We start from the raw sequence: 26,267 nt of genomic DNA on the forward strand, positions 1-26,267 counted from the left end.
ACTTACTAAGGTGTCTCTGTGACCTACTAAGGTGTTGCTGTGACTTACTAAGGTGTCTCTGTGACTAACTGGTGTGTCTCTGTGACTTACAAATGTGTCTCTGTGACTTACTAATGTGTCTCTGTGACTTACTGGTGTGTCTCTGTGACTTACTGGTGTGTCTCTGTGACTTACTAATGTCTCTCTGTGACTTACTGGTGTGTCTCTGTGACTTACTAATGTGTCTCTGTGACTTACTGGTGTGTCCCTGTGACTTATTAATGTCTCTCTGTGACTTACTGGTGTGTCTCTGTGACTTACTAAGGTGTCTCTGTGACTTACTAATGTGTCTCTGTGACTTACTAATGTGTCTCTGACTTACTAAGGTGTCTCTGTGACTTACTATGGTGTCTCTGACTTACTACGGTGTCTCTGTGACTTACTAATGTGTCTCTGTGACTTACTGGTGTGTCTCTGTGACTTACTAATGTGTCTCTGTGACTTACTAAGGTGTCTCTGTGACTTACTGGTGTGTCTCTGTGACTTACTGGTGTGTCTCTGTGACTTACTAATGTGTCTCTGTGACTTACTGGTGTGTCCCTGTGACTTATTAATGTCTCTCTGTGACTTACTGGTGTGTCTCTGTGACTTACTAATGTGTCTCTGTGACTTACTAATGTGTCTCTGTGACTTACTAATGTGTGTCTGTGACTTACTGGTGTGTCTCTGTGACTTACTAATGTGTCTCTGTGACTTACTGGTGTGTCTCTGTGACTTACTAATGTGTCTCTGTGACTTACTGGTGTGTCTCTGACTTACTGGTGTGTCTCTGTGACTTACTAATGTGTCTCTGTGACTTACTAATGTGTCTCTGTAACTTACTGGTGTGTCTCTGTGACTTATTGGTGTGTCTCTGTGACTTACCTGTATGTTTGTTTGTGTGTTTTTATGTTTCAGTTGTATGATGTGTCCATATGTTTCTATTTCTGTGTCTGTTCACTATGTATATCTCTGTATCTCTGTATTCGTGTGTCTTCTCTTCCCTGTCTCCAAAGACTTGTTTCAATATGTGTGCAGCAGCTCTGTCTCTCACTGTGAAGCTGTAGAAAATCCCTGTTTGTTGGCATAGTGCTGCCGCCAGTCAGTTCACTCTAGTTACTGTTTCAAATATGATTTCCTCTCCTAATCAGACAAAAAGACAAAAAGGCAAGGGTAAAACAGGAAGCACAATGTGCAAAGGACCATTTCAGATTGTGTTTTTGTTTATTTTGTGAATTTTGGTATGAAGAAAAGAAAAAGAGAATGAAAAGATGTGAAAAAATAGATGCGTTACAAGCCTGAATTAAAGTGTGAAAACTCAAGATGCCAAAAAACCTTCAATACCCCAAAGGTTGCTGGATGGGTTAGTGTTGACCTTGCCACAGTATGTGGTGGTCTTTGCATTCCCACTCCCACTGTCAGTAAGTATGGAGAATCCAGTCATTGCGATTCATCCGTGTGTACCCCCATCTACCTCCTCAGTGATTCTGTGTCTGGCCTTGCTGCCTCTCTGTTATAAGGCAGCCTTGTCCTATGCTTCTTCCAGAACCTGAATCCATTGTGTGTGTTCAGAATATATTATGTGGGATTCCCTTCCGTGTGCTTCCATATTCCCACCTTTGTAATTCTTCATCTGTCCACTGTGTGTGTTCAGATGTGAAATAGCCCGTGCTTCCCCTCATGTGTTCTTTGTCATGTGAGGCTATTTCTGGTACTGTACGTCTGGCCCATTGACAAGGCCTCAAGTGGAACCAGTGTATATTTCCCATGGATTACATACATTAGAGATGCAATCATGAGGTGTCATATGTGTGGATTTTTATGCGAGTGTAAGAAAAGCTCTGTGTGGGTGTGTATCACCAGTACCTGTGCGTGTACATTTACACAGTATTTACCTTGTATATATGTGTCAATGTACAGCCTTGTACAAGTACAGTGTATCTGGGTTTGCGTTACATACAGTAACAAATAGAGGTCAATACTGTGCGTGTGTGTGTGTGTGTGTGTGTGTGTGTGTGTGTGTGTGTGTGTGTGTGTGTGTGTGTGCACTAGTATGCTGCTTTTTATGTCCCATTGAATTTAGGCGGGCAAAGTGTCAGTATGCGCCTTATGCTCTGCTCTATATGCTCACTCATTACCATCCTGTTTTGTGTTATCAGAGGCATAAAAGGCACCAAAAAAGGGTAAGACATGGCTACAGACACTGTGCGATACTGTGCAACCACAGTGTACTGTCTGTATATTTGTGTGTACAGTATATGAGAATTCCGAGCTGTTATAACTTTTATATCAATACTGTATCGTTGATGTCAGGGAACGTGAATGTGGGTGTGGATGTTTGTGTGTGTGTGTGTGTGTTCGTCTTAGCAGGGTACAGTGTAGTACCATCTACTGTATGTCCAGTACCATTCGTTCACTTCCATATTTTTTGTAAACTAACAATGATTCACTACTATAGCATTGAAATAGCGCAGCTATTCATTGTTGATTGATCTTATGTGAAACCTTAATATACAACAAGTATATTTGTATGTACTGTATACTGTATGTTATGTTTGAAATGACCGACTCCTCTAACCTGACCTAACACTGTAGGAAACCTAATTCTCCCACTCGTACCCTTTCTTGTCCCCAGGGGAGATGCAGGAGAGGATGCAGGTGACCTGGACTTCAGTGCCCTCCTCAAAAAAAGGTAGGAGTGGAGTTAACTCCATTATGAGCAATCACACATACTCTCACACACACAATCAATCTCCTCTCCCCCTCTCTTTCAGGGAAAAAAAGGCGAGGGACGAGCCCAAAGAGGATGTGGATGTGTGGGAGATCCTGAAGGATGCTAAGCCATGTGACTATGAGAAGATTGCCTTTGACTATGGCATCACAGACCTCAGGGGCCTGCTCAAGAGACTGAAGAAGATGAAGAAGGTGGAACCCAAGAAGAGTGATGGTGAGGGGAGAGAAAGGGGGGTGATACTGGAGGAGGAAGTAGGCAAGCTGTGGGCATTTCTATTTGAGAGTGTTTGGGATAGGGAATGTTTTATTATAGTGAATGCCCGAGGGGCTCTGAAAGGGAGGTAGTCTGGTGTAGTGTTGCTTGGGTTATTCTGGTTGTTGTGTCTGGTGTGTAAAGGCTGGAGACATAACAGTGGTTCTTTCCCTCCCTCAGCCTTCCTGAAGAAGCTAGAGCAATGTTACTCTGTGGACAAGGGCAAGAGGACCCAGATGCATGTTGAGCTCCATGACCCCAACGTTCAGGTCAAATGGCTGAAGAACGGAGTAGAGATCAAACCCTCTGCCAAGTGAGACTGGCTGGTGTGTGTGTGTGTGTGTGCGATTGTCAGTATATTTGACTATATGAGCGTGTGAGTCATTCATTTGTCGATGAGTTGAGTGAGCGACACTCGGTCACTAGTGTCTGTCTGTCCTCTCTGTTTTCTGCTAGTGTCTCTTTCTGCCCCTGTCTGTCTGTCATGTCAGGTATGTGTTTGAGTGCGTGGGCAACAAACGGACACTCACCATCAACAAGAGCAACCTGTCTGACGATGCAGCCTATGAGTGTGTGGTGGGAGAGGAGAAGAGCTTCACTGAAGTCTTTGTCAAAGGTAAACACTCAGCATCTTTACATAGGGTGTTTGAGGGGAGGGAGTTGTTCCCTGCTTAGTTCAGGGTCTGTCAACATTTACTGTGTATGCAGTACATGTCTCAATGTTTATATGTATGTGTGTATTAATGTATATGAACAGTAAGTTTGCACAACGTTGTCGTCCTATATTTGTTGTCCGGTTTGTAGCGTGTCTTATGCGTGTTCTGTGTGTCTTGTTGATTTTGGGTAGAGGGGCAAAGATGCATTTGCTCCTCAATCATCACGTGCTTTGCTCTCTCTCTGTGCCCATTCATTTCATCCTGTTTTTGCATTTATCAGACCGTACAGCAACGGGTAAGCTTTCCCCACACAGACGCCATTCCAGTGCGACAACCACAGTATGTTGTTGTGTGTATTTAGACGTCCCTATTGCTTCTGTCAGTGTTTATATCAATGCCGTACGTGTTGATGTGTCTAACGTGAGAGAAGGTGTACGTGTGTTTAGCGGATGGAAGCTAGCTTAGCATCGATCACACAGTTCAGTCACCTTCTGGAGACCTGAAGTACTGTCCCCCCCACCCTTCGGAGTACGTTGTTGTGTTGTTGTTGTGAGCATGGTACTGTATGGGAGCCCGCAGCGGACGGGTTCACGTTACAGTGGTGCCGTGACTCAGATACCAGAGTTGATGTCTATCATCTGCTGAGGTTGCTGAGGAAAAGGAGGTCAGAGGGAGGTGGATGTAGAGGACGGCAGCTAACGGATGTTAGCTTAGCATCACGCATTGACACAGTGATGATGATGTCACCTTCCTAGAGACCTCCCCCGTACCACAACAGCTCAGTTCTCTGTTTCTATAGCAGTATTAACGGAGACTATGGAGGACATTGCGTTGTTGTGAAACATGGTATCGAATCCTGGTACGGTCTGGCACATGTTAGGTGTTCATGTCTTTGTGTTAGCACATTATACAGTGCTGTGCCATGAAATCTACAGCTTCATCATTCTTCCACTTCTTCCTCCTTATTCTTCTGCTTACTTTGGTGTTGAGTGGTCAAGTCTTTGTTGGTGAGTTTTCCTGTAAGTGTGGTTGTGTATGTGTGTAACTTCCCCATGGTGTTTGTATGAGGTGTATGAGTTGTGTTGACGGCTGTGTCTATCCACAGAGCCCCCGGTCACCATCACCAAGCTGCTGGACGATGTGCATGTAGTGGTGGGAGAGAAGGTGGAGTTTGAGTGTGAGGTCTCAGAGGAAGGAGCCAACGTCAAATGGTAAGGGACTCATACTAATACCCTTTTTAATCAAATGACTAAGTAACTAAATCAATCAATCTCTGTTACAGCTGTGGCATTTGTGTGTATATGTGACTCCACTGTTAAACACTATTTCTGTGTGTGTCTCACCCGGGCTCAGGATGAAAGATGGAGTTGAGCTGACCAAGGATGGGAAGTACAGGATAAAGAAGGATGGGAAGAAACACACTCTGGTCATCAATGAAGCAACCATAGAGGACATCGGAATGTACTATGTTTACACTAACGGGGGAGAATCCAAAGGAGAACTGGAAGTGGAAGGTACCACTTCCGGATATCATACAGTACACTAAATAAGGAAATGTTTTATTAACTTCATTTTTGGAAGAGTCTGAAATGCTGTCTCTTTCTGTTTTCTCTTTCTCTCTCCTTCCCTTCATCTCTATCCCTGGTGCTCAGCCAAGGAGCTGGAGGTTCTGCAGAGTATAGCTGACCTGTCGGTGAAGGCGTGTGAACAGGCCATGTTCAAGTGTGAGGTGTCTGATGAGAAGGTGGTGGGCAAGTGGTTCAAGGACGGTGTGGAGGTCAAACCCGGCAACCGCATCAAGATGTCACACATCGGAAGGTATGGCATCACATTGCTGGGGCCTTGGGGGGGTCCTCATTGAGTTGCAGTAACTTCAGACAGGCCTGAACATCCTCAAATTCTCCTTCTCCATGGGATCTTGTCAGTACAGTACATATTCTCACTAGCTAGACCCACCTATGGCGGGTGTTTTACCATGGCAACACTGGTCATGCAGGGAAGGAGCTTTCCCATGCGTCTTTTTACTTGATATTGCATAATGAAGCATTTTGCCAGGGTAACTGTGCTTTGCATAATTGTGGGTGTCTGTTGTCTCCTTGGTAATGTTGGGTTGCCTTTGGTTCTCCAGGATCCACAAGCTGACGATTGATGATGTGAAGCCGCAGGACGAAGGAAACTACACATTTGTCCCTGAAGGATACGCACTCTCCCTCTCCGCTAAACTCAACTTCATTGGTGAGTGAGAGAGAGCAAGAAAGAGAGAGAGACTCCTCTAAGTTTTACTGAGTACAATGAAGCAGAGCCTGCATTTTAAACAATACTGATTCATGTGTTTTCCCTGTTAATCTCAGAAATCAAGATTGAATATGTTCCACGCCAAGGTAGGTGTGGCTATTGTCACCTATCATCCGTTGGCATTACCTATTTATTACAGTGTATTTAATACTGTGATAATCACCCAGGACCCTCTGTCCCTCTCTGACATTCCTCCGCTCCTCACAGACCCTCCCAAAATCCACCTGGACACCAGTAGCACGGGCAGCAAGAACACCATTGTTGTGGTGGCTGGCAACAAGCTCCGCCTTGATGTGGAGATCACAGGAGAGCCTGTCCCCACTGTGTGCTGGATGAAAGGAGACACTGTGAGGATCTAGTCTTTCTGTTACATCCTCCTCACACACACATCAAACCCCTGCCCCAGCATGCTTCTCTAAGGAAGGCAGGGTGTCACTCACATTAATCAACCATTAGGCCATCCAAGTTACACCCAGTAGCTGAATCACCAGACAGTGTCAGTCCAGTTGTCTAAGTGCCCTCCCTGTTCCTGTCTCTAGGTGATATCGGAGGCGGAGGGCAGAGTGAGGGTGGAAACCAGAACCACTCTGAGCAGCTTTGTCATTGAGGGGGCGGAGAGGCCAGACGAAGGCCAGTACTCCATCATAGTGACCAACCCAGCTGGAGAGGACAGAGCTGAGCTCAATGTCAAGATTGTTGGTCAGTGGTACTCTCTGTTTCCTTCTCTCTCTCTCCTCTCTCTTTCCAGTCGTCTACTCTCTCTCTACACTCCTCTCCTCTTTCCCCCACATCTCCCTGCTCTCTCCCTTTTCTCTCTCTGTGTCTTGTTCTCCCGTCTTATGCAATATATATGTAAACAGATATGTAAAAACAATTCACTAAGAAAGATTCAATAATAGATGTGACATTAAGTTAGAACCCATTCTGAGCTGGTAAGAACACCTCTGTCCTGACTGTTCCCCCTGTCCACTCCAGATGTGCCTAACCCTCCAGAGAACGTCAGATGTATGGGAGTTGGCGAGGACACAGCCACCATTACATGGGATCCCCCCAAATTTGACGGGGGAGCGCCCATCAAAGGTGCACCTTTCCTATTTTTATATCTATCTGTTGAGCTATCAGACTCTCTTTCTTCTGGGTTAACAGGCATCTGTTAACCTCTCTCATTACATTGGTAAGATCTAATGATGTCTCTCTGTGAAGATGTCGCTCTGTGAAGATGTCGCTCTGTGAAGATGTCGCTCTGTGAAGATGTCGCTCTGTGATGATGTCACTGATAATGTCGGTCTGTAATGTTGCTATGTGATGATGTCACTCTCAGGCTACCTGATGGAAAGGAAGAAGCAGGGTTCCTCCAGGTGGACCAAGCTGAACTTTGAGGTGTTTGAGTCAACCACGTACGAGGCTAAGAAGATGATTGAGGGTGTTTTTTATGAGATGAGAGTGTTTGCTGTCAACGGGATCGGGATCTCCCAGCCCAGCGGCAACTCAAAGCCCTTCATGCCCATAGGTGGGTAGACACTTATTACTAGAGCAGTGGAGAGAAGCCTTTCAATCTCCTGATACTCTACTTATACAGCTTACCTCGGTCTTCCTCTCTCTTAACTATTCTCTCTCTCTCTCTCTCTCTCTCAGCCCCTACCAGTGAGCCCACTCGTCTGACGGTGGAGGATGTAACAGACAGCACCTGTGCCCTGAAGTGGCGTCCTCCAGAGAGGGTTGGAGCAGGGGGCGTTGACGGGTACATAATCGAGTGGTGCAAAGAAGGAGGTGAAGGAGGATTTGGGGATTGTTCAATAACATTATTATTCCTTCTAATTCACTAATCACTCCTATAGAATTCCTATATAGAATTCCTATAAAACCCTACAGATGAACCATCTCATTTCCAAGTGGATGACAATGAATACTCTTCTGCTATTGGTCCATCCCTCAGAGGATAACTGGGTGGAAGCCAATAAGGAGCCAGTGGACAAGAACACGTACCGTGTGAAGGGGCTGCCAACAGGAGAGAAGCTCTTGTTCAGAGTGGTGGCTATGAACATCGCTGGACGCAGCCCCCCCTGCACCATGAAACAGTCTGTCATCATCAGAGAGATCATGGGTCAGACTCACACGCATGCATGGACGCACACACACACACACACACACACACACACACACACACACACACACACACACACACACACACACACACACACACACACACACACACACACACACACACACACACACACTTCTCCATAGACCTCTGACACACACGGTATACACAGCCACTTCCATTACTTCTGTGTTGACATTTCTCTCTGTCTCCCTCCATGTTTCAGAGTACCCAAAGATTCGCCTGCCTCGCCAGCTCAGAACCAAGTTCATCAGGAAAGTGGGCGAGAAGATCAACCTGGTCATCCCCTTCCAGGTCTGAGAACACCTAGCACCACACAGTAGTAATCTTCCCCAGGCTAGAGGCAGGGCTGACTTCATGTTATCTGGGTCTCAGTGTGTGAAAAGAAGAGCAATCATTATCCTGTAATGCAAAAATAAACCCATCAGAAAATGGGATATTCTTGCCAGTCTACACCTTTCTCACTTTAGGGTGTTTCTCCTGCACTTCTCCTGTAGCAGCATCTCACTCTTTAATTCAGTAAATGTAATTTTCATTCACTGACCATATCACCCCTCTGTTTCCCCAGGGGAAGCCTCGCCCCGTGGTCAACTGGCTGAAAGATGGTGAGCCCCTGGAGAATAAGTCGGTGGGCATCCGCACCAGTGACTTTGACACCATCCTGTTCATCCGCTCGGCAGAAAGGGACCACTCTGGGACGTACACCCTGTCTGTCCAGATAGACAACATGCAGGACAAGGCTGACATACACATCCAGATTGTAGGTCAGTCACTGGCACCAACATCATTAGGGGCTCTGGTGAAAAGTAGTGCACTATATAGGCAATAGGGTTTCCATTTGGGATGGAGGCCATACAGTGCCTTGTGAAAGTATTTGGCCCCCTTGAACTTTGCAACCTTTTGCCACATTTCAGGCTTCAAACATAAAGATATAAAACTGTAATTTTTGTGAAGAATCAACAACAAGTGGGACACAATCATGAAGTGGAAAGACATTTATTGGATATTTCAAACTTTTTTAACAAATCAAAAACTGAAATTGGGCGTGCAAAATTATTCAGCCCCTTTACTTTCAGTGCAGCAAACTCTCTCCAGAAGTTCAGTGAGGATCTCTGAATGATCCAATGTTGACCTAAATGACTAATGATGATAAATACAATCCACCTGTGTGTAATCAAGTCTCCATATAAATGCACCTGCACTGTGATAGTCTCAGAGGTCCGTTAAAAGCGCAGAGAGCATCATGAAGAACAAGGAACACACCAGGCAGGTCCAAGATACTGTTGTGAAGAAGTTTAAAGCCGGATTTGGATACAAAAAGATTTCCCAAGCTTTAAACATCCCAAGGAGCACTGTGCAAGCGATAATATTGAAATGGAAGGAGTATCAGACCACTGCAAATCTACCAAGACCTGGTCGTCCCTCTAAACTTTCAGCTCATACAAGGAGAAGACTGATCAGAGATGCAGCCAAGAGGCCCATGATCACTCTGGATGAACTGCAGAGATCTACAGCTGAGGTGGGAGACTCTGTCCATAGGACAACAATCAGTCGTATATTGCACAAATCTGGCCTTTATGGAAGAGTGGCAAGAAGAAAGCCATTTCTTAAAGATATCCATAAAAAGTGTTGTTTAAAGTTTGCCACAAGCCACCTGGGAGACACACCAAACATGTGGAAGAAGGTGCTCTGGTCAGATGAAACCAAAATTGAACTTTTTGGCAACAATGCAAAACGTTATGTTTGGCGTAAAAGCAACACAGCTCATCACCCTGAACACACCATCCCCACTGTCAAACATGGTGGTGGCAGCATCATGGTTTGGGCCTGCTTTTCTTCAGCAGGGACAGGGAAGATGGTTCAAATTGATGGGAAGATGGATGGAGCCAAATACAGGACCATTCTGGAAGAAAACCTGATGGAGTCTGCAAAAGACCTGAGACTGGGACGGAGATTTGTCTTCCAACAAGACAATGATCCAAAACATAAAGCAAAATCTACAATGGAATGGTTCAAAAATAAACATATCCAGGTGTTAGAATGGCCAAGTCAAAGTCCAGACCTGAATCCAATCGAGAATCTGTGGAAAGAACTGAAAACTGCTGTTCACAAATGCTCTCCATCCAACCTCACTGAGCTCGAGCTGTTTTGCAATGAGGTATGGGAAAAAAATTTCAGTCTGTAAAACTGATAGAGACATACCCCAGCAACAGCTGTAATCGCAGCAAAAGGTGGCGCAACAAAGTATTAACTTAAGGGGGCTGAATAATGTTGCACGCCCAATTTTTCAGTTTTTGATTTGTTAAAAAAGTTTGAAATATCCAATAAATGTCGTTCCACTTCATGATTGTGTCCCACTTGTTGTTGATTCTTCACAAAAAAATACAGTTTTATATCTTTATGTTTGAAGCCTGAAATGTGGCAAAAGGTCGCAAAGTTCAAGGCACTGTATGTACAGTGGCAAGAAAAAGTATGTGAACCCTTCGGATGTATCTGGATTTCTGCATCAGTTGGTCATACAATTAGGTCTGATCTTCATCCAAGTCACAACAATAGACAAACACAGTCTGCTTTAACTAATAACACACAAAGTATTGTATTTTTCTTGTCTATATTGAGTACGTCATTTAAACATTCGTCTTGTAGGTTGGGAAAGGTACATGAACCCCTAGGCTAATGACTTCTCCAAAAGCTAATTGAAGTCAGGAGTCAGCTAACCTGGAATACAATCATTGAGATGAGATTGGAGATGTTGGTAAGAGCTGGCCTGCCCTATAAAAAACATTCACAAAATTTGAGTTTGCTGTTCACAAGAAGCATTGCCTGATGTGAACCATGCCTTGAACAAAAGAGATCTCAGAAGACCCAAGATTAAGAATTGTTGACTTGTATAAAGCTGGAAAGAGTTACAAAAGTATCTCTAAAAGCCTTGATGTTCATCAGTCCACAGTAAGACAAATTGTCTGTAAATGGACAAAGTTCATCACTGCTGATACTCTCCCTAGGAGTAGCCGTCCTGCAAAAATGACTGCAAGAGCACGGCGCAGAATGCTCAATGAGGTTAAGAAGAATCCTAGAGTGTCAGCTAAAGACTTACAGATATCTCTGGAACATGCTAACATCTCTGTTGACGAGTTTACGATATGTAAAAGACTGTTCATGGGAGGACACCACAGAAGAAGCAACTGCTGTCCAAAAAAAACATTGCTGCACATCTGAAGTTCGCAAAAGAGCATCTGGATGTTCCACAGTGGTACTGGCAAACTATTCTGGGGACAGATGAAACTACAGTGGAGTTGTTTGGAAGGAACACACAACACTATGTGTGGAGAAAAAAGGCACAGCACACCAACATCAAAACCTCATCCCAACTGTAAAGTATGGTGAAGGGAGCATCATGGTTTGGAGCTGCTTTGCTGCCTCAGGGCCTGGACAGCTTGCTATCATCGATGGAAAAATAAATTCCCAAGTTTATCAAGACATTTTGCAGGAGAATGTAAGGCTATCTATCCGCCAATTGAAGCTAAACAGAAGTTGGGGGATGCCACAGGACAACGACCCAAAACACAGAAGTAAATACGCCTTCTGGAGTGGCCCAGTCAGAGTGCTGACCTCAACCCAATTGAGATGCTGTGGCATGACCTCAAGAGAGGGGTTCACACCAGGCATCCCAAAAATATTGCTGAACTGAAACAGTTTTGTAAAGAGGAATGGTCCAAAATTCATCCTGACCGTTGTGCAGGTCTGATCCGCAACTACAGAAAATGTTTGGTTGAGATTATTGCTGCCAAAGGAGGGTCAACCAGTTGTTAAATCCAAGTGTTCACATACTTTCCCCACCCTGCACTGTGAATGTTTACACGGTGTGAATGTTTACAGTGTGTCAATAAAGACATGAAAACGTATAATTGTTTGTGTGTTATTAGTTTAAGCAGACTGTTTGTGTGTTGTTGTGACTTAGATGAAGATCAGATCAAATTGTATGACCAGTAACTGCCACAGTAACTGTATGTCCCCACTCACCCTTCAGTCACTATACCTAGTATGTTTTACATTTACATTTTACATTTAAGTCATTTAGCAGACGCTCTTATCCAGAGCGACTTACAAATTGGTGCATTCACCTTATGACATCCAGTAGAACAGTCACTTTACAATAGTGCATCTAAATCTTAAAGGGGGGTGAGAAGGATTACTTATCCTATCCTAGGTATTCCTTAAAGAGGTGGGGTTTCAGGTGTCTCCGGAAGGTGGTGATTGACTCCGCTGTCCTGGCGTCGTGAGGAGTTTGTTCCACCATTGGGGGCCAGAGCAGCGAACAGTTTTGACTGGGCTGAGCGGGAACTGTACTTCCTCAGTGGTAGGGAGGCGAGCAGGCCAGAGGTGGATGAACGCAGTGCCCTTGTTTGGGTGTAGGGCCTGATCAGAGCCTGGAGGTACTGAGGTGCCGTTCCCCTCACAGCTCCGTAGGCAAGCACCATGGTCTTGTAGCGGATGCGAGCTTCAACTGGAAGCCAGTGGAGAGAGCGGAGGAGCGGGGTGACGTGAGAGAACTTGGGAAGGTTGAACACCAGACGGGCTGCGGCGTTCTGGATGAGTTGTAGGGGTTTAATGGCACAGGCAGGGAGCCCAGCCAACAGCGAGTTGCAGTAATCCAGACGGGAGATGACAAGTGCCTGGATTAGGACCTGCGCCGCTTCCTGTGTGAGGCAGGGTCGAACTCTGCGGATGTTGTAGAGCATGAACCTACAGGAACGGGCCACCGCCTTGATGTTAGTTGAGAACGACAGGGTGTTGTCCAGGATCACGCCAAGGTTCTTAGCGCTCTGGGAGGAGGACACAATGGAGTTGTCAACCGTGATGGCGAGATCATGGAACAGGCAGTCCTTCCCCGGGAGGAAGAGCAGCTCCGTCTTGCCGAGGTTCAGCTTGAGGTGGTGATCCGTCATCCACACTGATATGTCTGCCAGACATGCAGAGATGCGATTCGCCACCTGGTCATCAGAAGGGGGAAAGGAGAAGATTAATTGTGTGTCGTCTGCATAGCAATGATAGGAGAGACCATGTGAGGTTATGACAGAGCCAAGTGACTTGGTGTATAGCGAGAATAGGAGAGGGCCTAGAACAGAGCCCTGGGGGACACCAGTGGTGAGAGCGCGTGGTGAGGAGACAGATTCTCGCCACACCACCTGGTAGGAGCGGCCTGTCAGGTAGGACGCAATCCAAGCGTGGGCCGCGCCGGAGATGCCCAACTCGGAGAGGGTGGAGAGGAGGTTCTGATGGTTCACAGTATCGAAGGCAGCCGATAGGTCTAGAAGGATGAGAGCAGAGGAGAGAGAGTTAGCTTTAGCGGTGCGGAGCGCCTCCGTGATACAGAGAAGAGCAGTCTCAGTTGAATGACTAGTCTTGAAACCTGACTGATTTGGATCGAGAAGGTCATTCAGAGAGAGATAGCGGGAGAGCTGGCCAAGGACGGCACGTTCAAGAGTTTTGGAGAGAAAAGAAAGAAGGGATACTGGTCTGTAGTTGTTGACATCGGAGGGATCGAGTGTAGGTTTTTTCAGAAGGGGTGCAACTCTCGCTCTCTTGAAGACGGAAGGGACGTAGCCAGCGGTCAGGGATGAGTTGATGAGCGAGGTGAGGTAAGGGAGAAGGTCTCCGGAAATGGTCTGGAGAAGAGAGGAGGGGATAGGGTCAAGCGGGCAGGTTGTTGGGCGGCCGGCCGTCACAAGACGCGAGATTTCATCTGGAGAGAGAGGGGAGAAAGAGGTCAGAGCACAGGGTAGGGCAGTGTGAGCAGAACCAGCGGTGCCGTTTGACTTAGCAAACGAGGATCGGATGTCGTCGACCTTCTTTTCAAAGTGGTTGACGAAGTCATCTGCAGAGAGGGAGGAGGGGGAGGGGGAGGAGGATTCAGGAGGGAGGAGAAGGTGGCAAAGAGCTTCCTAGGGTTAGAGGCAGATGCTTGGAATTTAGAGTGGTAGAAAATGGCTTTAGCAGCAGAGACAGAGGAGGAAAATGTAGAGAGGAGGGAGTGAAAGGATGCCAGGTCCGCAGGGAGGCGAGTTTTCCTCCATTTCCGCTCGGCTGCCCGGAGCCCTGTTCTGTGAGCTCGCAATGAGTCGTCGAGCCACGGGGCGGGAGGGGAGGACCGAGCCGGCCTGGAGGATAGGGGACATAGAGAGTCAAAGGATGCAGAAAGGGAGGAGAGGAGGGTTGAGGAGGCAGAATCAGGAGATAGGTTGGAGAAGGTTTGAGCAGAGGGAAGAGATGATAGGATGGAAGAGGAGAGAGTAGCGGGGAGAGAGAGCGAAGGTTGGGACGGCGCGATACCATCCGAGTAGGGGCAGTGTGGGAGGTGTTAGATGAGAGCGAGAGGGAAAAGGATACAAGGTAGTGGTCGGAGACTTGGAGGGGAGTTGCAATGAGGTTAGTGGAAGAACAGCATCTAGTAAAGATGAGGTCGAGCGTATTGCCTGCCTTGTGAGTAGGGGGAAGGTGAGAGGGTGAGGTCAAATATGGAGCCACCATGTATAAGAGGAGAGGAGTGGAAAGAAGGAGGCAGAGAGGAATGAGTCAAAGGTAGACGTGGGGAGGTTAAAGTCGCCCAGCACTGTGAGAGGTGAGCCGTCCTCAGGAAAGGAGCTTATCAAGGTATCAAGCTCATTGATGAACTCTCCGAGGAACCTGGAGGGCGATAAATGATAAGGATGTTAAGCTTGAAAGGGCTGGTAACTGTGACAGCATGGAATTCAAAGGAGGCGATAGACAGATGGGTAAGGGGAGAAAGAGAGAATGACCACTTGGGAGAGATGAGGATCCCGGTGCCACCACCCCGCTGACCAGAAGCTCTCGGGGTGTGCGAGAACACGTGGGCGGACGAAGAGAGAGCAGTAGGAGTAGCAGTGTTGTCTGTGGTGATCCATGTTTCCGTCAGTGCCAAGAAGTCGAGGGACTGGAGGGAGGCATAGGCTGAGATGAACTCTGCCTTGTTGGCCGCAGATCGGCAGTTCCAGAGGCTACCGGAGACCTGGAACTCCACGTGGGTCGTGCGCGCTGGGACCACCAGATTAGGTGGCCGCGGCCACGCGGTGTGGAGCGTTTGTATGGTCTGTGCAGAGAGGAGAGAACAGGGATAGACAGACACATAGTTGACAGGCTACAGAAGAGGCTACGCTAATGCAAAGGAGATTGGAATGACAAGTGGACTACACGTCTCGAATGTTCAGAAAGTTAAGCTTACGTAGCAAGAATCTTATTGACTAAAATGATTAAAATGATACAGTACTGCTGAAGTAGGCTAGCTGGCAGTGGCTGCGTTGTTGACACTACACTAATCACTAATACACTAATCACTAATATTACAGTCAAATATGGAGCCACCATGTATGTCCCCACTCACCCTTCAGTCACTATACCGAGTATGTTTTATTACTTATTACAGTCAAATATGGAGCCACCATGTATGTCCCCACTCACCCTTCAGTCACTATACCGAGTATGTTTTATTACTTATTACAGTCTTATTACAGAGCCACCATGATGCAATGACTTAAATCTAGGATGACACCCCAGAGTTTAATGTGATGATAATTCCTCATTTAATCCTCGGAGGGAATCATCAAAGAGGCTCATTCCAGTCTTCCTCTCCTCTCTTCTTAATCCTTCCCTCCTGCCCTGACTGCCACCGTACCACCGCTTGGCTCCCTCCCTCCCCTCTTTCCCTCCTTCCTGCTCCCTTTAGCACCCGTGTGAGGGTCAGGGTGCTGTATGGCTGGGTGGGTGGATTATGCAGTGGGGTTCCATTGGAATTATTGGTGTGTAGGGTGGGATTAGGGTGGGATTAGGGGCCTTTGTCTCCTTTCCCCTGCTGGGAGGTGAGCTAATGAGAGGGCCCAGCCTCCTCAGATCAGCCCCCACACATGTTTAGTCACAGCAGCAGCAGCACGGCAGAGACCAGGATTAATGACAAACATACTGGAGTACTGACGTACATGAGACACACTCCACATGCTCCATTTCCGCTGTCTGTTTGTCTGTTAAAAGAGATCTCTTTCTCACTGACACACAATGTACCCCCTCACAGACAAGCCAGGTCCTCCTATAAATGTGATGGTAACAGATGTGTGGGGCTTCAATGCTGCTCTGGAGTGGAAGCCCCCCAAAGACACAGGCAACACTGATATCATCGGCTACACCATCCAGAAGGCTGACAAGAAGACCCAGGTCTCCAACTCCCTCCTCTGTCTTTCCTCATCTCTCTATAGCTCTCTCTTTCTTTACTGTGTATCCACCTTACCTCTCCTTCTCTGCCCTCTCTACCCTCGTCCTCTGTTCTCAAACATCTGCCTCTATATATCCACATATCATCCCCTTTTCTTTCAAGCTCTCTAGTTCTCTGTAAACATATTTCTCTCTCTCTCTCTCCCTCTCCCTCTCCTCCTCTCTCTGGTCAGGGTTGGTTCACAGTGTACGAGCACAACCGCCGGCCAAACTGCACAGCGTCTGACCTGGTCATGGGGAACGAGTACTCCTTCCGTGTGTTCAGTGAGAACATCTGTGGCTTGAGCGAGGAGGTGGCCTTCAGCAAGAACACTGCCATCATAGGCAAAACAGGTAACACACTACAATACTACACCCCTCTGCACACTCACGCAAACTCGCACACACCATCGCTGTGCAAATGTAGCCTGTCATTACAGCCATAAACAGTGATGCACTTTCAAAAGGCAAGATCGAGAAATAAACTTGAGTTTTACACCAGCATTTTGAGATTAAAGTCATTCATAGCTATTAGCAGCCAATATCAACTAGGGATATCATGTCACTTCTCTGGAGTCCAGAGCAAGCCGGGTCATATGGTCTACCTGTATGTATCGGAGGATGGAAACCATGGTTAGGGTAAGCACTAGCCTACAGTATGTCAATCTACTATCCCCCATAGTACAAAAGTTGACCTATTGTATTGGTCAACTTGGTCTTCTGTGTGAAAAAGAAATAGTCCAAACATAGTCTGGGACAGTTGTGGGATGTGATAGATCCAAAATCAATACAACCACTAGCATCAACAAAAACTTTTAAAGGCATTGAGGCTGATGCAACAGATCAGAACGTTTCTCTTAAAATGTTGATAAACTATTAGGCAATTTCTTCACATTATAAGCGCAGCAATGCGCGCACGACAGTGTGAAAATGATCTTCCCCAAATTTGAAACTCACACGCTCCCTATGTATACCAGTTAGGCTCTACACTGGTTGTAAAGCGGATTAATGTGCTTCATTTTAAGAAGTTATTTGGCCACTTTATTTTTGTGATACAAACCTTACCAAACCTTATCAAAACATTTAGGGCTTTGGGCTAGGCTACAGGAGGTGTGCGATTACGGAAAAGTTGCAAAAAAAAGGCATGTTCTGTTTCTTTCCTTACTGCACACAAGCTGGGCATCATTCACAAGTGATAACCCATCATTCACAAGTGATAACCCATCATTCACAAGTGATAACCCATCATTCACAAGTGATAACACATCATTCACAAGTGATAACCCATCATTCACAAGTGATAACCCATCATTCACAAGTGATAATGCATCATTCACAAGTGATAACGCATCATTCACAAGTGATAACACATCATTCACAAGTGATAATGCATCAGTCACAAGTGATAATGCATTATTCATAAGTGATAACACATCATTCACAAGTGATAGGCTAATATTATCACCCATCAGACTATTCTTGATTTATTCTTGACTTTTTCAATTTCACACACATTATTTAGTATTTGATTTAGAATGTACCATTATCCACATGTCGGAACGGGCAGGGGGAAGAAATACATGTCATCTATGCACTTAAATAGAGAATAGAGGACGATTTTCACGTGGTTCATTTTCTTACCAGCCAGGTCAGCTAATCTCCTGTTGTAAAGAGAAGCAATGTGCTTTATATTATGAAAGGTGAGAAATAAATATAGTAGGCCTAGCCGGGATCCTCCTCTTTTTAATAGAGGCCGTGAAAACTCTGTTTTCTCATGCATGGGCTTTTCTCATGGGCTCTCTTGAAGGGTTTTGATTTGATTTTCGATTACATTTGCATTGATGTCAGAGTGATTAGAGGGACAATAGAGTGCTGAGTACCAGGCAGTTAGCAAGTTTGGTAGGCTGCTAATGACCATCAGCAGCATAAGAGCTTGGAGAAGTCTAGTTACTGTGACTAAACGGTCACATGGAATTTGACTGCGGTCATGACTCGTGACCGCCGGCCATGACTCGTGACCGCCGGCGTGGCGGTAATACAGTCACCGTAACAGCCTAACCATGGTCTGTCTGTAGTCTATTTCTTCCTCACAAATCTTACAATAAATTCACCAGAATATGTTACATCTTCACCCCATAAGTAAAAAAAGACTGTTACAGTGTTACAGATATCTTTAGAAATATAGCCAGTACTAGCCACCCAAACCTTCTAAAATGTGAAAATAATCAATGAAATTGCCAGGTAGCCTATTGTTCTGGCAAAGATGTGTTCGTAGCAGATTGCTAAACTTTATGTAGCTGATTTAAAATGTGTGAAAAGATTGTTTCCAACTTGCGACTCCCCTCCACAAAACCTTCTTGCGAACCTCAGTTTGAGAACCACTACACTACACAATACTATACTAAACCAAATGTAGTATGTAGATATAATAGACAATATGTGGTCCTCTGTAGCTCAGTTGGTAAAGCTAAAGCATGCCGCTTGTAATGCTAGGATAGTGGGTTTGATTCCCGGGACAAGACATACGTAAAATGTATGCACGCATGACTGTCAGTCCCTTTGGATAGAAGCACCTGCTAAATGGCATTTATTCATATTATTATTATATAGCTTAATAAAAACAGCTATCACAGTCCCCATCTATATCCCTCCCTCAGATCTGGAGTACAACAAACCAGCCTTCAAAGAGAAGGACATGAGCAGCTCCCCCAAGTTTACAGCTCCCCTAGTGGACAGGGTTGTTGTTGCAGGCTACAGTACTGCCATCAGCTGTGCTGTCCGGGCCTACCCTAAGGTGAGGGTGTGTGTGTGTGGGGGGCAGTACTGTAATTAAATGTGAGTGTGTGTTGAGAGAGCGAGAACAAGAAGCTGTTTGACGGTGCGTTTGTGTCACAAGCTGTGGTTCCATTAACTTGTCCGATGACTTTTCAACATTTAGAAAGTTGGCATAGAAAATAGATGCGACAATTGCCTGCTTCGGTGCGTTTCCATTTAACGATCTTGTGTCGATAAAAACAGCTGGACGTAATGATGTTACACCTAAAATACAAATGTAGTGGTTGAAGTGTTTCCATTACCATTTAGTCACATTTTACATTAATAAATTGGCAACAACCTGTATCGCTTCACACCTATCTGTTTCATGTTTCAGGCCGGTTGTGATACACAGCCGGTTGTGATACAGCCTGGAATTGAACCAGGGTCTGTAGTGACGCCTCTAGCACTGCGATGCAGTGCCACTCGAGATCCCGAATTCAGGACAATCCATGTACTGCAAAGAAACTTTATTTTTGTACACTGTACAAAAATATAAACTCAACATGCAACAATTTTCAAGATTTTACTGAGTTAGTTCATATAAGGAAATCAGTCAAATTGAAATGAATTCATTAGGCCCTAATCTATGTATTTCACATGACTAGGAATACAGATATGTATCTGTTGGTCACAGATACCTTTAAAAAAAAATAGGGGCGTGGATCAGAAAACCAGCCACTATCTGGTGTGACCACCATTTGCCTCATGCAGCGCAACACATCTCCTTCACATACAGTTGATCCGGCTGTTGATTGCTGCTTGTGGAATGTTGTCCCACTCCTCTTCAATGGCTGTGCGAAGTTGCTGGTTATTGTCGGGAACTGGAACACACTGTTGTACACGTCGATCCAGAGCATCCCAAATATGCTCAATGTGTGACATGTCTGGTGAGTATGCAGGCAATGGAATAACTTCCAGGAATTGTGTACAGTTCCTTACGACATGTGGCTGTGCATTATCATGCTGAAACATGAGGTGATGGCGGCAGATGAATGGCACGGCAATGGGCCTCAGGATCTCGTCACGGTATCAATGTGCATTCAAATTGCCGTCGATGAAATGCAGTTGTGTTTGTTGCCCGTAGCTTATGCATGCCCACAGGGGCGCAACTTTCATTTGGGACATGTCCCCCCCACATTCTGAAATTGCATTTTTGTCCCCCACAGTTTTATCATTGGAATGTGATACAAAACGAGGAAACTGCTTTAGGACCTTGCGGACGTCTCCGAGCGGTCAGTTAGGCTGTCTGGAGTATCTCTTTCTCACTGACACACAATGTACCCCCCCTCCAACCGCCACCACTGGGCACTCTGTTCACAACGATGACATCAGCAAACCGCTCGCCAACATGACACCGTACACGCTGTCTGCCATCTGGCCAGTACAGTTGAAACCGGGAATAATCCGTGAAGAGCACACTTCTTTAGCGTGCCAGTGGCCATTGAAGGTGAGCATTTGCCCACTGATGTCGGTTACGATGCCGAACTGCAGTCAAGTCAAGACCCTGGTGAAGACGACGAGCACGCAGATGAGCTTCCCTGAGAAGGTTTCTGACAGTTTGTGAAGAAATTTGATTGTGCAAACCCACAGTTTCATCAGCTGTCCGGGTGGCTGGTTTCAGACAATCCCACTGCAAGGACCTGATGCCGGAGATGAGAAGCAGGTACTGGGAGTTAAACATTTATTCAGGAACAGATATAGAACACGAGAGGAACAGCATCAGCACACGGGTAAACAAGGGCATATGACAAACACAATACGGAATAATGTGGACACAGGGAACACAACCAAGGAACAGACAGATATACATGGAGTCCAATGAGCGCAGCATGTTGGTAACAGGTGTGTAGGATGACGGGTAGCCTGGCGCCCTCAAGGGCCAGGGAGGGGGAGCGGGGGCAGGTGTGACACCCACAGGTGAAGAAGAAGCCAGATATGGAGGTCCTGGGCTAGTCTAAAACGACTTTGGTAGAGAAATGAACATTCAATTCTCTGGCAACAGCTCTGGTGGACACTCCTGCAGTCAGCATGCCAATTGCACACTCCCTCAACTTGAGACATCTGTGGCCATTGTGTTGCGACAAAACTTCACATTTTAAAGTGGCCTTTTATTGTCCCCAGTACAAGGTGCACCTGTGTAATGATCATACTGTTTAATTAGCTTCTTGATATGCCACACCTGTCAGGTGGATGGATTATCTTGGCAGAAATGCTCACTAACAGGGATGTAAATAAATCTGTGCACAAAATTGGAGCGGAATAACCTTTTTGTGCACATGGAACGTATGGTATCTTTTATTTCAGATCATGAAATATGGGACCAACACTGTACATGTTGTGTTTATATTTTTGTTCAGTGTAGTTGGAAAAATGTATATTGTAAGCATAGAATTAAATGTGGAGTGGAGCTTTATAGTTACTCGGTGACATCACGTGCCCCGGGTACCTTAAATGATTAGGCAATCATTATTTATTCTGAAAAACATAATTTCCATATTTTTTTCACAAATAAAGAAAAATTACTAAAATCCACCCCTGTTGAATCGATAAAACTGTTATCGTTCTTCAGAAAATGTCTCCTATATCTGCCTTTCCATTACACATGTTACTTTGATATTGCTTTTGTCGAATAAACCGGGGTCAATGGAAAATTGCCTAGTGAGTTGGTGATGTATATTTCAAGGCCAAATGTTTCCCCAATTAAAATTAAAGTCCCTCCCTCCTCTCTTAACCCCCCCTCTCCCGTCCTCTCCTCAGGCTAAGATAGTGTGGATGAAGAACAAGATGATCATTGGGGAGGATCCTAAATTCTTGATGCAGAACAACCAGGGGGTGTTGACCCTGAACATCAGGAAGCCCAGCCAGTTTGACGGGGGAAAGTACTCCTGTAAGGCCATCAACGACCTGGGGGAGGACGAGGTGGAGTGCAGGCTGGAAGTCCGAGGTACTGGAACACACACAGTCAATTTAAATAAATTCATAAGGCCCTAATCTATGGATTTCACATGATTGGGCAGGGGCACGGCCATGGGTGGGACTGGAAGGGCATAGGCCCACCCACTTGGGAGCCAGGTTTTTCCCCACAAAAGGGCCTGTTACAGAAATGCTCACTAACAGGGATGTAAACAAATTTGTGCACAACATTTAAGAGTAATAACAGAAATGGGACCAACACTTTGTTGCTTTTATATATATATATAGACGGGAGATTAAAGTAGGATAAATTCCCCCTCCAGCCTCTCTTTCATGGTGAGTTTCTCTCTCTGCCCTCCCCAGTCTTAAAGGAGAAGAAAGAAGGAGACGAGGAGAAGAAATGAGTTACAGTGACCGATAGAAACACCAGAAGATACAGTTCTGCAGGAATCATAATGGATTATATATAACAGGATAGACGTGAATAAATATGATTAGAATAAAAAACTGGTGATGTTTTCTAAATATGCTCTCTCTATCTCCCTCTCTTTCTTTCTTCCTCTCTCTATCCCCCTCTCTCTCTTTCTTCCTCTCTCTATCCCTCTCTCTCTCTCTCTTTCTTCCTCTCTCTATCCCTCTCGTTCTCACATCCTCACCAGTGGCATGTCAAATACCATATCAGTAATAACTGAATGAATTATGATAATAACACACCACTGCATTGAGACAAGCTAATTGAGAGTAGTAATATAGTACCTTAATAATGGCTGAATATTACAGCTCAGAGATGGATTCTTCTTATCTGTGACATGAACCTGTCAGTGCAACACACATAAAACAGTCATTTACCAAAGCATTGTCAGTGTTGTGTGTGAGGTCCCGAGTGGGTTTATCACGGCTGGTGGAATTTATGATTGTAATTCTGCTAGTGAAAGCATTGGTGTGTGTGTGTGTGCACCTACCTTCCATCATATTGGTTGCATTAGGTATGGGGAGTGTAGGGTAGGTAATAGGTATGGGGAGTGTAAGGGTAGGGAATGGGAAGGGGAAGTAATAGGTATGGGGAGTGGAGGCTAGGTAACGGGTATGGGGAGTGGAGGCTAGGTAACGGGTATGGGGAGTGGAGGGTATGCAATAGGTATGGGGAGTGGAGGGTAGGTAATGGGTATGGGGAGTGGAGGGTATGCAATAGGTATGGGGAGTGTAAGGGTAGGGAATGGGAAGGGGAAGTAATAGGTATGGGGAGTGGAGGCTAGGTAACGGGTATGGGGAGTGGAGGCTAGGTAATGGGTATGGGGGGTGGAGGGTAGGTAATGGGTATGGGGAGTGGAGGGTATGCAATAGGTATGGGGAGTGTAAGGGTAGGGTAGTTAATGAGTACGGGGAGTGGAGGGTAGGTAATGGGTATGGGGGTGGAGGGTAGGTAATGGGTATGGGGAGTGGAGGGTATGCAATAGGTATGGGGAGTGTAAGGGTAAGATAGTTAATGGGTATGAGGAGTGGAGGGTAGGTAATGGGTATGGGGAGTGGAGGGTAGGTAATGGGTATGGGGAGTTGAGGGTAGGTAATGGGTATGGGGAGTGTAAGGGTGGGTAATAGGTATGGGGAGTGTAAGGGTAGGTAATGGGTATGGGGAGTGTAAGGGTAGGTAATGGGTATGAGGAGTGGAGGGTAGGTAATGGGTATGGGGAGTGGAGGGTAGGTAATGGGTATGGGGAGTTGAGGGTAGGTAATGGGTATGGGGAGTGTAAGGGTGGGTAATAGGTATGGGGAGTGTAAGGGTAGGTAATGGGTATGGGGAGTGTAAGGGTAGGTAATGGGTATGGGGAGTGTAAGGGTAGGTAATGGGTATGGGGAGTGTAAGGGTAGGTAATGGGTATGGGGAGGGTAGGGTAGGTAATGGGTATGGGGAGTGTAAGGGTGGGTAATAGGTATGGGGAGTGTAAGGGTAGGTAATGGGTATGGGGAGTGGAGGGTAGGTAATGGGTATGGGGAGTGGAGGGTAGGTAATAGGTATGGGCAGTGTAAGGGTAGGTAATGGGTATGGGGAGTGGAGGGTAGGGTAGGGTAGTTAATGAGTATGGGGAGTGGAGGGTAGGTAATGGGTATGGGGAGTGGAGGGTAGGGTAGGGTAGTTAATGAGTATGGGGAGTGTAAGGGTAGGTAATGGGTATGTGGAGGGTAGGGTAGTTAATGGGTATGTGGAGTGGAGGGTAGGTAATGGGTATGTGGAGTGGAGAGTAGGTAATGGGTATGGGGAGTGGAGAGTATGTAATGGGTATGGGGAGTGGAGGGTAGGGTAGGGTAGTTAATGAGTATGGGGAGTGGAGGGTGGGTAATGGGTATGGGGGTGGAGGGTAGGTAATGGGTATGGGGAGTGGAGGGTAGGTAATGGGTATGGGGAGTGGAGGGTAGGGTAGGGTAGTTAATGAGTATGGGGAGTGGAGGGTGGGTAATGGGTATGGGGGTGGAGGGTAGGTAATGGGTATGGGGAGTGGAGGGTAGGTAATGGGTATGGGAGTGGAGGGTAGGTAATGGGTATGGGGAGTGGAGGGTAGGTAATGGGTATGGGGAGTGGAGGGTAGGTAATGGGTATGGGGAGTGGAGGGTAGGTAATGGGTATGGGGGTGGAGGGTAGGTAATGGGTATGGGGAGTGGAGGGTAGGTAATGGGTATGGGAGTGGAGGGTAGGTAATGGGTATGGGGAGTGGAGGGTAGGTAATGGGTATGGGGGTGGAGGGTAGGTAATGGGTATGGGGAGTGGAGGGTAGGTAATGGGTATGGGGAGTGGAGGGTAGGGTAGGGTAGTTAATGAGTATGGGGAGTGGAGAGTGGGTAATGGGTATGGGGGTGGAGGGTAGGTAATGGGTATGGGGAGTGGAGAGTAGGTAATGGGTATGGGGAGTGGAGGGTAGGGTAGGGTAGTTAATGGGTATGGGGAGTGTAAGGGTAGGTAATGGGTATGTGGAGTGGAGGGTAGGTAATGGGTATGGGGAGGGGGTAGGGTAGGTAATGGGTATGGGGAGTGTAAGGGTGGGTAATAGGTATGGGGAGTGTAAGGGTAGGTAATGGGTATGGGGAGTGGAGGGTAGGGTAGGGTAGTTAATGAGTATGGGGAGTGGAGGGTAGGTAATGGGTATGGGGAGTGGAGGGTAGGTAATGGGTATGGGGAGGGTAGGGTAGGTAATGGGTATGGGGAGTGTAAGGGTGGGTAATAGGTATGGGGAGTGTAAGGGTAGGTAATGGGTATGGGGAGTGGAGGGTAGGTAATGGGTATGGGGAGTGGAGAGTAGGTAATGGGTATGGGGAGTGGAGGGTAGGTAATAGGTATGGGCAGTGTAAGGGTAGGTAATGGGTATGGGGAGTGGAGGGTAGGGTAGGGTAGTTAATGAGTATGGGGAGTGGAGGGTAGGTAATGGGTATGGGGAGTGGAGGGTAGGGTAGGGTAGTTAATGAGTATGGGGAGTGTAAGGGTAGGTAATGGGTATGTGGAGGGTAGGGTAGGGTAGTTAATGGGTATGTGGAGTGGAGGGTAGGTAATGGGTATGGGGAGTGGAGAGTAGGTAATGGGTATGGGGAGTGGAGAGTATGTAATGGGTATGGGGAGTGGAGGGTAGGGTAGGTAATGAGTATGGGGAGTGGAGGGTGGGTAATGGGTATGGGGGTGGAGGGTAGGTAATGGGTATGGGGAGTGGAGGGTAGGTAATGGGTATGGGGAGTGGAGGGTAGGGTAGGGTAGTTAATGAGTATGGGGAGTGGAGGGTGGGTAATGGGTATGGGGGGTGGAGGGTAGGTAATGGGTATGGGGAGTGGAGGGTAGGTAATGGGTATGGGAGTGGAGGGTAGGTAATGGGTATGGGGTGGAGGGTAGGTAATGGGTATGGGGAGTGGAGGGTAGGTAATGGGTATGGGGAGTGGAGGGTAGGTAATGGGTATGGGGGTGGAGGGTAGGTAATGGGTATGGGGAGTGGAGGGTAGGTAATGGGTATGGGAGTGGAGGGTAGGTAATGGGTATGGGGAGTGGAGGGTGGGTAATGGGTATGGGGGTGGAGGGTAGGTAATGGGTATGGGGAGTGGAGGGTAGGTAATGGGTATGGGGAGTGGAGGGTAGGGTAGGGTAGTTAATGAGTATGGGGAGTGGAGGGTGGGTAATGGGTATGGGGGGTGGAGGGTAGGTAATGGGTATGGGGAGTGGAGG

General features: G+C 46.5%; 1 protein-coding gene across 4 annotated transcripts in view; it reads left to right on the forward strand.

The window, feature by feature from the left end:
• LOC118382538 (myosin-binding protein C, fast-type-like) overlaps positions 1 to 22,922 on the forward strand; it is a 54,041-nt gene extending 31,119 nt beyond the window's left edge. For 3 of the 4 annotated variants that reach the window (XM_052519158.1, XM_052519159.1, XM_052519156.1), the window contains exons 7-29: positions 2,178 to 2,201; positions 2,654 to 2,710; positions 2,793 to 2,965; positions 3,185 to 3,317; positions 3,496 to 3,620; positions 4,766 to 4,871; positions 5,014 to 5,174; positions 5,313 to 5,478; positions 5,789 to 5,895; positions 6,012 to 6,041; positions 6,163 to 6,302; positions 6,495 to 6,654; positions 6,931 to 7,035; positions 7,277 to 7,465; positions 7,591 to 7,725; positions 7,892 to 8,059; positions 8,283 to 8,371; positions 8,646 to 8,841; positions 16,164 to 16,303; positions 16,534 to 16,693; positions 18,997 to 19,133; positions 21,914 to 22,100; positions 22,433 to 22,922. In XM_052519158.1, the coding sequence (XP_052375118.1) occupies positions 2,178 to 2,201; positions 2,654 to 2,710; positions 2,793 to 2,965; positions 3,185 to 3,317; positions 3,496 to 3,620; positions 4,766 to 4,871; positions 5,014 to 5,174; positions 5,313 to 5,478; positions 5,789 to 5,895; positions 6,012 to 6,041; positions 6,163 to 6,302; positions 6,495 to 6,654; positions 6,931 to 7,035; positions 7,277 to 7,465; positions 7,591 to 7,725; positions 7,892 to 8,059; positions 8,283 to 8,371; positions 8,646 to 8,841; positions 16,164 to 16,303; positions 16,534 to 16,693; positions 18,997 to 19,133; positions 21,914 to 22,100; positions 22,433 to 22,473 (2,929 nt within the window). In that variant the 3' untranslated portion in view covers positions 22,474 to 22,922. The remainder of the gene's footprint in view (positions 1 to 2,177; positions 2,202 to 2,653; positions 2,711 to 2,792; positions 2,966 to 3,184; positions 3,318 to 3,495; positions 3,621 to 4,765; positions 4,872 to 5,013; positions 5,175 to 5,312; positions 5,479 to 5,788; positions 5,896 to 6,011; positions 6,042 to 6,162; positions 6,303 to 6,494; positions 6,655 to 6,930; positions 7,036 to 7,276; positions 7,466 to 7,590; positions 7,726 to 7,891; positions 8,060 to 8,282; positions 8,372 to 8,645; positions 8,842 to 16,163; positions 16,304 to 16,533; positions 16,694 to 18,996; positions 19,134 to 21,913; positions 22,101 to 22,432) is intronic. The other variant, XM_052519157.1, reaches the window with a different exon arrangement.
• Positions 22,923 to 26,267: the final 3,345 nt, after the last annotated feature.

This window comes from Oncorhynchus keta, chromosome 5, assembly GCF_023373465.1.
Source record: "Oncorhynchus keta strain PuntledgeMale-10-30-2019 chromosome 5, Oket_V2, whole genome shotgun sequence".
Classification (NCBI taxonomy): domain Eukaryota; kingdom Metazoa; phylum Chordata; class Actinopteri; order Salmoniformes; family Salmonidae; genus Oncorhynchus; species Oncorhynchus keta.